Genomic DNA, 12120 nt, shown 5'->3' with positions numbered 1-12120 from the left:
AATGTGCTTCAAAACGATTACGACATCGTTAAGATCCGTCGCCTCTGTCGAAAGTTTTAGGCAGACATACAAGCATACATACATACATATATTTAAACAGGCAAGTGAGATTTATATTATAGCAGATTATTATTATTATTATTATTATTTTTTTTTTTTTTTTTTTATTATTATTATTTTATCTTCATGATAATGTCTATCAAGACAATCTCCATACTACTCCTGAACTAAAGAGGGTCGCGTCATTTGAAACCAAGACATTGCCAAAATATGAATTATTTTCAGTTTATGATTCATATTATGATGTGCTTATTATAAAACACAGATAAAAATGATTAATACACACTCGTGACTGAAATTTGGTGAGTAATACAAGCATCTATTGCGATTTATTTGTACCAAATATTGTTGCAATGCAGAAAGGAATATGGATTTTATTAATGATGGCATGGTTTTCAAGGCCACCCTATGTTAATCTCTATTATATTGATATCAAGCTTCCCTAGATAATGTGATTCTGGCTCGACAATCAATATAGTTGATAGAGCGGCTTCACGTATCAGAATGGAATACAAACAGGGAAAAAGTGCAACCTGAAAAGGTGCGATTTGACACGAGATTTTTTTTAGGGGGAAAGGGTTCCCAAAGTTTTTCAATGCCATAGACAACTGTTTAAAATTTATTTTGTTCCATGGCACACGTGCGCCAATGGAAACAAATACAAATTGTATACAAATACTACAAATACTAGCAGCGAGAAGTAAATATAATGACGTTGGCTGTTGTGTCTTTATTTTTATAGATGACGCGTTTAGTGCCCTTCTTCCTAGTGTAGCGTTTGTACAATGCAATTTATATTGTTTTTATTTCAATCAAAATCTTACCTTGTCTTGCCATGTATTAAACTTCCTTTTCTTTCAGATTTTACTTAGAATGAGGTATGTTACCAGGGACCAGATATTCACCCGCTCTTTCAGAAATTCCGACCGGTAGATTATTTTTAGGATTTTAAGCGTTCCTTTAAATTCACTTGTTAGAATCTCGCTTGCTCTTAGTTCACTCGAGATATATCTGCGCTTTTAAGTTGTTTTTTATGAACTAAGTGGCTCCTATAATTACTAGAAAGATTAGATTTTTCCAATGTTCCAGTTTCTTTATATGAAAATTTGGTATATAGTTTTCTATTACGTCTCAGCTCTGTAAAAAAAGAGTACCATTAGGAATACTGATTTTAATAAAATGGTTGCTCCTCTCTCTCTCTCTCTCTCTCTCTCTCTCTCTCTCTTTTATCTCTCTCTCTCTCTCTCTCTCTCTTCTCGCTTTCTCTCTCTTTCTCTCTCACTTTCTCTTGTATGTTGCTATGTAATGTTTGACAGTCGCATTTAAAAGTATGCAGCTGTGGGCATTGTATAGTCAGTGTATTTATAACGGTCCTTTCTGATGTATTTCCTCAGGACTTGTTGCTCTACTGCTTATGCATGTATTTTCAAAGAAATTCTTTTGTATTTCTACTGAGAAAAAAGTAAATTTGCCGTTTTTAAAACTTCTTTTATAATAAATATCTCTTCCTTTTGGGCATCTATTTCGTTTTTTTTTTTTTTTTTTTTTTTTTGGGGGGGGGGGGGTCTTTGGAAACAAGGGGTCCCAATCTTCTGTTTCTGCAAGTTTTCTTGGAGACGTTGTTTCTTTGTATCTTCATTCTATAAACGAATCAAACTCTCATCATATTCATTTTGTATGTAGTAATCAATGATCCATTGTCGTTAAATTAGTCAGTATCGGTACATAGTTTATAATCACGTAGTTATTTTTTATAGTCAATTTCGGGGTTTTGTGATCTGTAATGTGTTGTGAAGAAAATAGTAAGAAATCTTCGGTTCAAATCGTGGCTCTACATTATAAAGATTATCCTGGTCGCTGACTTAACGTAGTATAACAGTTATGTTCAGCCCATCATCAATTTAGAACTTTTAATTTAAAACATATTACATTTTAGCCTGTTCTCCGCCTGCCAAACCAGTAGGATATGTATATTATTTAATTAGCATTCATTATTGAGATGAGTTTTTATTAATTTTTTGTTGCGGACTATTATTCTCATCTTTCTTAGTTGTTGTTTCACGACGTTTCGGCCAACTATTCCTCCGGCATTGTCAGGTGGTAGCCGCTACTGGATAGGAACTCCGAATCCCCTAACTGCATTCTCAGCAATTACTGCCATCCATAGTTGTTGTCGTCTCACCATGTTTTGGCCAAGTAATCCTCTGGACGGCTTTGGGTAAAATTGAAACCGCTATCTTCAGACAATTCTCGCCTGGGACCGTAGAAATTGAACGCCTCTATCCAATGCGCCACGGGCCCCGAAGTAGGATATGCTATGGAAGTTCCAGCATATTGGTCTTCAGCAATTACATTTTAGTAATTAACTATTATTTAGTGTTATTTAATGAATAATACAATTCAACAGATGAATATTTAGTTCTCTACCACTGGAAAAACTGTGACACAAGGGTCGTAAAGTGGAATTGAGAACCAAGCGCCCCCGATTAGGGGCACCCTGACCTGCAAATAGTGCCTTGGAAGACCTATTGGTATTTCCGGATAATAAAGGCGCCTCAGGCGATTAGCAATAAACTAACCCGTTCTCAAAGAGGGCAGGCAAAGTCCGGGATGGTGGACCTGATAGAACTGCACAAAAACAGCATTACATCGCAATCAATAGGGGCCAGATGATTACAGGAATGCTTTAATATCTCTTGATTTAAGTGTTAAGGATACAAATCCCTAAATCGTGCTTTTTACAACAACCATAGTTTGTGGCAATTTCGTGTTGCGAAAACTGGAAATTTAGTATTAAATGTTTGAATCCAGCTCACAAATCTGCTAGTATTATGAGATCCAAATGTAAAGAATGTTCTACCGTAACGATGAATCATGTTTCCAAAAGAACAACGTGTTATATACTCTCAGTTCCTGTAACCGTTGAATCAAAAGGCGGGACTTTTACCTGGTTTGTCCTTATTTGTCTCCTTACTAGAAGTTTTTTTGTTTGTTTCTTTCTTTCTTTTGCGGAGAAAATCCCGTTCCCATAAAACAGAGCTTGCTGGATTGTGACAAAATACATATATCTTCAGTCTGGTAGGATTTCTCTTTAACTGTTTAAAGGCATAACTGATACCGCGCTTTGATCACAGCCCAATACTTGGTGTGTCATAAAAAGAGTTTACTATGCTTCATAGAGATCGCTATGAAGTGAGAGCTTCACGCCGTCCGTGGTGGAGGCGGGAACGAAAAGTAATATGTTGTGTAGTCATTTAAAAAAATAACGTGGACTATTTCTTCACCGACGCCCTGTTTCTTTACGATCTCAATCACCTCGTATAAATTTTCGAAAACACGAATTTCCGAATAACCTACGCTTTTTCTTTCTAATTATATTTTATCTGTCTTTCAATATTTAGTAAAACTTAAATATATTTACGTTCTTAATTTTTATTTATTTATAAGTCCGCTCGGCTCCACATGGCTAAACTAAATTCATTGATTTTTAAATAAATAGCACTGTATTAAATACTAAAATAGTTTCATTCGCTTTATTTTCCCTGCACACTTGTATTAAATTGCTTTTGGATAAACTATTTCTTTTATTTCAATCGATCTTTTTTATCTTCATCTTTGTTTTGTAAAGTTTACTTATGTGCCAAATCTTTCTGTTCTGGTTTATCAATTTCATAAGCAACCAAAATATAACAGTTTAGTGAACAGCACGAAGTCTAGACACATCGAGTTCTCATATTAATCATTTTCTGCAAAAGTTTTAATACGTAAAGTAAAGCGTTTCATGTACGAATGTCGCCTGGAAAATATTGAATAAAACCATGCAATTCTGATAAGTAACAGCCAGCGAACTACACATACCTAGAAAAAATAGACACAATACAAAGATAATTATGAATGTTTCTGAAATTTTAAGATGAAAATTGATAATTATTTGGATTCTCCGAACTACTCTCCTCGGCTTAAGTGTCATTTTCTATAATGTTTCAGTCCATATAACCGCACACCATCTTTGGGCCTATCTTCTCGAACAGTGGAATCTTTCCGTTGAACTCGGGAATCTGCACTGAATTACGAATGGAAACTTTTATTTAATACACGGGCGTATCATGCTCTCGTTTCAGTCAGCCGCACTGGGATTGAACTTTCAACCTCCAGAAACACGTAAATGTACAACTAAATTCCCAAGTACTTTATCCACTACGCCACAGGTCCGCGAGCGGCACTCAAAATACAATTGCGAATGACATGGTTGACGAGACGAGATCAAGTTACCCCCGTGGATTAAATAAAGGGTTCCGTTCGAAATTCAGTGCGGATTCCCGAGTTCGACAGAAAAATTATTGAGTTCGACAAGACACACCTTGAAGAAAGTCGGAGGTTACGTCGACCAAAACGTTGTGAAAATAACACTAAAGATAAGAATAGTAGTCCGAAGAATCCAAAAAATCTAAATGCAAGGGGCTACTATTTCGGATCATTTTAAACAGGGGGTTGTAGAGAGTTGAACAGCGAAATGCCTGTTCTCATTACATTTAAACTTCTGCAGTTACTTACAGTCAAAGAATAGAGAAATAGGGATGGGATAACACATTCTGTCAGTCCGAAGAGAAGAAACTATTAGAAAAGAAGACTTTCCGACACATAGGGACTGAGAATAGGGTGGGAGTACATACATGAGAGGGGGTGCTATGAACTTATCAGAGAACATGTCATTAAAGTACTTGTATAACAGGCACAGATATGCGAGCTTACGGCGGTGTATTGGAAGAGCCCACGTTCTTTACAGAAGAATTGTCCTCAATGCACGTGTTCCAATTCATATACCTGTGCATGTTAGGTCGAGGAGTTTGTCCCAGTAGAGTGTAATTTGTCATTTAAATCTTTGGTTGATGAGGTGCATTTCACATGCTAAAAGAAACGAATCTTACTTTTACTAGCATTAAATGTCATCAACCTTTTAAAGTCACATTCTGCTAAAGAATTAAGGTCGTTTTGTAAGGTATCTGCTATTCCCTTGGATATGTATACATTCGTTTTTCCGTCATGTCTTATATAGAGCATTGTGTTATCAGCAAATATACCAATTTCAAGCACAATTTTATCAGGGAAGACATTTATAAATATCAGGAATAAAAATGGTCGAAGGGTCAACCTCTAAGGCACACGTTATTTACTGTTATGCTGTTTAGATGTACAACCATCGAAGACAACTTGGATTTTTCTCTTGTCTAGGAAGGATTTGATTATGTTGAGTATTCCTCTAGAGTTTTGCGATTTTTTCTAATTTGTATATTTATGCATCTACGGTTTAGATGAAGAGAGAACGGGTGGATGTGAACTGACGAGAAAGAGAGTCAGGCAGATAGAACGTTTGGGTATTGTTGTTACTGTTGCACTTGCGTTGTCTGAACATAAGGTCCCCCAAAGTTTGAAACCGTCGTTGATATCTTATCGTTGTACGAATGTTTTGTTCAGTTTGCTTTATGTTGTTTTGCTGTTTATAATGAAAATCATAAATTTAGAGAATGTATGCATATCTCAAGGTCTAAAAGTGTGTATTGATCTTATTCGAAATACCTAGCAGAGTGATTTTTTTAAATTATTTTTATTATTCATACCGTTTACAAACGATAACAATGTGTCAATATATATATATATATATATATATATATATTCGATATACTTTTACTAGTTTCGTCACAATGTTTTATATCGTGTAGAAATTATCGTGAATAGGTGTGTAATACATTTGGCTTAGCTACAAAATGTAATTAGCATAGCCAGTCTTTATCACCTTAAGTAGTCTACATACATTAAGCTAGCATCCCATTTATACTTTTGTTAAGTAAATAAAGCAAAATAACGATACGACAACGTATATGCAAAGTTCCGAGGTAATATTTATGAGAGTAAATGCAACATTTTTATTTAACGAAAATATAAATCGATCTGTGCATGTATTAGTGATCCCGAGGGTAATTCTAGTACCAAAAAAAAACATAAACAAATTAGACGCTTTTTAGTCATATTAATTCCGATACAATGCTCCGATTCTAAATTATTTCGCACTAGTTTTATAATTTTATGCCAAATTTTTCGTTACATTTCTGCTTTCCTAAATTTTGTCAACGGAGATATCTGTTAGCTGCCGCTAAGAGAAACGTTACTTTCACAAGAACTTTCCCTTCTATTATAAATGGGAATATTTTTTCTTCGTGTGCGTAACATCAAACGACCTTGGCGTGAATAAATGTGTTTGTTTTGTTTGTTTGTTTTTTTATAAAGAACTCCCCATCTGTAAAACACATTACCACGAAGTGCTTCTATGCATGTTACGTCATGGTCGTCTTAAAATTTCAAATTAACACATCCTTATCATAAACTTAACAAGTAATTGAATTTTTTTAGAAAAGTAGAATTCTTATGCATTTTGTTTTTACAGTATATTGAAATAGTGTTGTGCTTTGTGGTTTGTACATCATGTTTTCACTGCGATGAAAATGTAAACATAAATATTTTTCCTTTTACCATATCTACATTAATAAAACCTTTTTTAATCCAATGCGCTTGAAGGCATGAATATGTGCTTGTTTTTACCGCGATGTCCACGTATGCATGAATAAATGATATTTTATTGCGATGTTCATGAATACATAAATGATTTTTACCGCTATATAAGTAAAAAAAAAATCAATAAAAATAAAATGTTAACTCCTTGTTATTGATATACACACATACTTAAATTGTGATTATTAGATGATAAAATTAAAATGTCAATTTTTCTGTTCGTCGATTGAGCTGATATCAAATGTTTTCTTTTCTTTTTTTTTTTTTTTGCAGTTGTGTGCAGTGAACCGGCGACCGTGGCACATGCTTATCACAACGCACCAAAACAACAGATCAAATTTCCAGCCGGCACAGAGTTAATGTACAGGTGCTTTGAACCGTACACGCCGAGTGGCTACGCGCGGGCGATGTGTAAAGGAGATGGAACGTGGAGTGGCCCACGGATGACATGTAACAGTAAGTAAATAAAAACAATGCAACATTCGAACACAACGAAAAGAGCAAGGTCCATTCAAATTTCATATTGCTAATCGATTGAAATTAAACATATTTCACAGAACAATGTGTAGTGAAGAACACACACACACATAGATAGATGTGTTAAGAGCATATATATATATATATATATATATATATATATATATATCATACATATAATATACATGAGAAATGAAAGTAAAAATCTTGATATATTAACTATACCAACAGTTAATGATAATAAAACAATTGTAGATGCCTTGGGACAGAAGGAGCAACGAATGTTACAGAAATATCACTAAAATCTGAAGATTTATATCAGTTTTCCGAAGACAAAACATTGTGCCTTTGACGCGATGCGTGTAACGTGGGAAGCATTTCGCTATTTCTTTTCTTGGATTTGGGTGTTCATTACAGAAATAGTATCATATTATATCGTTGGTTATTCGACCCATAGAATAAATCATTTCGTTCGCCTACACGCACCATCATGTTTACCTTTCCATCACAACGTCTTTGATATTTCCATTGCACTTGCTGACATCTATCGCAATTCCAACTTTAAAACTCACATGTTCCCAATTAAATGCATCGACTTATCCCCAGTGTATTCGCGCGTATCTATCTATCTATCTATCTATCTATCTAATATATATATATATATATATATCGTTTTTTATTTTCTTAAGTTGATATTAATTCATTTCATTTTCCACAGTCGATTTAGACTTCTGTAGAATACTTGCGATAAATCTGGTTTTCAAACGACAATCTTGTTTAACTATCATTTTCCATAGTTCAGATCATCTCTCGCTGAAAGTTTTCGTTTTCACTATCAAGCAAACCATATCCGGAACACCCGTTTTGTAACAGAATGCACATGGCGTACTTTTATGCAGGTTTCTGTAGTTTTTCTTTTCTTTCTTTTGTAATTAGAAAACATCAGATTCAGTAGTAATCTGGTTAGGGTTTTCCTTCCTGACATATAAGCAACTCGGTAAAATCTTTTATGCTTAGCGGTTGATTACACACTCACGTTAACATACTAGCTACATTAAATACAGAATTTGAAAAACAGAAATATAAAACGGCCTTTACAATGCTGTAAACGTTGACATTGAGAAAATGAACGAATTTTTCTAGTCAATCCATATATACCAACTGGATTTGGATTTACTAGTTTAAAACAGAATTTTAAATAATATTCCATTCATAAAGTTATTGTAAATTTGAGAAATTTGTTTCCGCATTTATTTATACAGAATATATACTTTAACATTTAATCATTCTAATAGGTATATATTGATATTTTTTCTATTTTCGATATAAATTAACTTGATAACTGTTAACATGAAAAACAAAACATATGATAATGAATACTATTGCACTAAATTCTAGTAGAAAAGTTTTTATTTTATACGAAATCTAAAAACCATTGCACTGAACGTTACGTTTTGGACACATAACCAACCTGAAATTGATTTCTATATCTAGGATCTTCTACAACTCTTCTAATATCCAGATAATTTCCAGAAAAAATGTGCAGCAGAAAATAAAACAAAAAAAAAGGTTCCTTTGAGGAAACGTTAAATTTCTATCATGGTCAAGTGGCCATAATGACAGTAATTAGATTGTGCCTCAGAATTGTCCGGTCCGCACAAAGTTTTTCTCACTGGACTTTTGACAATGATGATGGTGTTTATTATTATTATTATCATCATCATCATTATTATTATTATTATTATTATTATTATTGGCTCACATGGAGCTTCCACACGATTATCATGTTTATTATTATTATTATTATTATTATTATTATTATTATTATCATTGGACGTTTAGGATAGACAAGTTTATGTGCCTACAAGTTATGTGCATTTTGCGTAGTGTGTTTTAAGTTTAATATTTTTTTTTAATTTTATAACGAAAACACTCAAATATGGGAAAGTGAATCTTGGTAAATAAATTATGAATCTAATTAAAAGATTAGCATTTTATTTTCTGTTTCTTAGTTTTAAATTGTTAAGTGTACAATTGGGTCGAAACATCATCGTGAGTGCAATATGTGATATATGGTCTAATACCATTCGGAGTTTGAAGTAATGGCATAAGATTCAACGCTACCAGTATTATTCTTTTAAAGAATGGGTACAGGATACCAAATAAAGAGGAAACATTGAGAATATGCTATCTTCCCAACATAAATGCATTAAAATTCATGAGGAAAAGAAGGTTTCAGTCGAATGTCGTTCAATAATAAACATAATAAGATGTTATAAATTTTCGGATGTTCAGTTTGAAGAAAAGATTATACAAAGGAGATAAAACATTTAAGAAGTTAAAAAGTATTGCGACTACACATGAACAGTTTAACACCAGGCAACTTGGAAATGGATTGCAGTTTCTAATTACCTGTTCAAAAATAAAGTGAGTATATATAAACAGACTAGCGATGCGCATAGAAAGAAAAAAATATGTTTTTAGATATATATAATCGTTCTACAAAATTAATTTTTAAACTGGGTTTATTTTTAACAAATCTTATTTTTAATTTAAAAAGATAGCGTTTTAACACTTGTCTTTGGTAATATGTTTCCGGGTTATGCCCAAAAATATCTTATTAACTTTTCGCTTTTAAAGATTGCGCGAATAGAAATCTAAAGCTTTTTTTTTTTTTAATTAAAGTTTAATTTCTTTTCGCGCAATCATTTAAAAGCTAAAATTAAAAAGGTATCATTGGGCATAACACGTAAACACTGAGACTGCATAAATCTTGAATTTTTTTGTCATGCTCAATTAACCAACTTTCTAACAGAGTCATATATAATCACAAAAAATTAATTTCGACTAGTATTTTTAACGGCATATATAGCAGAATCGACTTCATGTTCACATACTCGACTGCTTTTTGAAATTCTCAATTCGGAAATTTTAGCTCAGTTGTTTTGTTATTTGAATATGAGTCGATAGAGAATCGAAATCTTTCTCGATATACATAAAAAAAATATTTTATTATTTCGACACAAAAAATCATTAGGAAAATAAAAAATGAAAAAAGGTACAATCAAACCTAGAACTTCTGTTACATTTCAATTAAAGAATACTGCCTAAATACACACACATGCATATATATATGTATGTGTGTGTGATGAGTGAGGTGATTAACTCGTGACAGAACGCTCGTTATATATATATATATATATATATAAATAATATGTATGCATATATATAATATGTATATAAACATATATATATACATATATATAAATAATATATATATATAATTAATATATTGTCATCCCCATATAGTACTGTTTCGCTGTTTCACAGCTCATCAGTGCGGCTAGACAGGCAACTACCTCAAGCCAGGATTGAAACCCGACCGTCTGTACGACAGTCAAGGCTCCTAACCATTACGCTATTGGTGGCTGATTAATACATATATATAAATAATATATATGATGATGATTGCAACGTCTTGTCAGACTAGTGCCACTCCCTCAGACATTTAAAATCCATGAGCCCAAATATCTGAGGGAGTATCTATACAAATATGATGTTAAAGAGTCTTAGCTTTGTACGACAGCTAAGTCTCTCTCTCGGTTCAAAATGTTGAGATCCAGCAACAAGCAAGAGCAAGATAGCCAGCAACAAATTAAACTGCAGACCAGCTTAATGCGGGTACTGGTCTTCCGCTTTATGATTTTTTAAATCAGAGATTTGCTTCTCCTAGAAAGGTTGCCTTTACCACGGCTTACGGGAGCCCTCTCTACCCCAATACACATATACACACACAAATATATAATATATATATACATATATATATACATACATACATATATATACATATATACATAGAATGCCAGCAAAAAGAAAGTCTGCACTTGTAAGTTTTTCAAAAACTACAAATTTAAGCAAAATTTCATGTTACTATTTAAAAAAATCTATATCTAATTTGATTCGCATTTTTTTTCCTCTATCATTTTACGTTTTCATATTTGATTTTTAATTGAAATATTCTTGTGTTCATGTCAATTAAAAAAATAACTTCAAATTGAGGAGGCAAAAAGAAAGTCCGCAACAACAAATTCGCTTAAAACTAACTTAAAATATCGCCCTTAAATCAGTTTAAAATACCCACCAACGGGCAACAAAGCACCTTTGTTGTGCCAGGTTATTCAACGTAACATTTAGTTCATATACCATACTTTATCTTCACGTTTCTGGTTTATTCAATCGAGAAATCGGCCGCAGATTCAAATGTGATGAGAAAACGGTAAGAAAGACTGTGCAAAAGCACCAAACCACCGGCAGTGTTCGTGATGCCCCTAAATCTAGTCGTACTAGAGTTACTTCTAACAGGGAAGACAATGCTATCAATATTCCCAGCCTAAGAAACAGATTTGGAACGGCTCCTCAAATCCAACAACAGTGCAATCTTGCTAAAAAGTGCTCTCTTTCTACTATCAAGAACAGATTAAAGGAATTTAATTTGCGAGGATATGTTCAAGACGCAAGCCAATGATTTCTGTAAAGAACAGATAGCGCAGTCTGAACTTCGTCAAATGCAATGAAGATCGTGACTCTTCATATTAGTCAAAAGTGTTTTTAGCGACGAAAGTAATAGGCTAGACAGTACGTCCGTCGAAGGAAAGATGAATAATTTAATCCTAGGTGCTCAGTTTCAACGCTGTAAGGTGGTGGAGGTTCAGTTTTGGTGGTGGGCATTATTAGTACAAATAGTCCAGGGCCTATAGTTCGCTTGCAAGGTTGTATTAATTCGACCAAGTACATTAATATGTTGACTGGGCATTTTTTACCCTACTTTGGTCGGAATACGGATGATAATCCCATCTTCATACAGGATAATGCTCCCATTCACACAGCTGGCAATGTCAAGGGTTTTCTGGAAGAGCATGATATTCCGTGTTTGGATTAGCCTACACAATCTCCAGACCATAAGCCTATCCAAAACGTATGACATCACATCAAGCAACAGCTACGCAATGATAAAAT

At 33.5% G+C, this 12120-nt stretch overlaps 1 protein-coding gene across 1 annotated transcript in view; it reads left to right on the top strand.

The window, feature by feature from the left end:
- LOC145292271 (protein lev-9-like) overlaps positions 1-12120 on the top strand; it is a 1243866-nt gene that overhangs the window by 735557 nt on the left and 496189 nt on the right. The window contains exon 7 of the mRNA XM_080138595.1: positions 6901-7083. Within this exon, the coding sequence (XP_079994721.1) occupies positions 6901-7083 (183 nt within the window). The remainder of the gene's footprint in view (positions 1-6900; positions 7084-12120) is intronic.

This window comes from Euprymna scolopes, chromosome 13 (assembly GCF_053919585.1).
Source record: "Euprymna scolopes isolate OS-2025 chromosome 13, ASM5391958v1, whole genome shotgun sequence".
Classification (NCBI taxonomy): domain Eukaryota; kingdom Metazoa; phylum Mollusca; class Cephalopoda; order Sepiida; family Sepiolidae; genus Euprymna; species Euprymna scolopes.
Note: the sequence above shows the minus strand (reverse complement) of the source record. Positions and strands in the feature narration are given on the sequence as shown.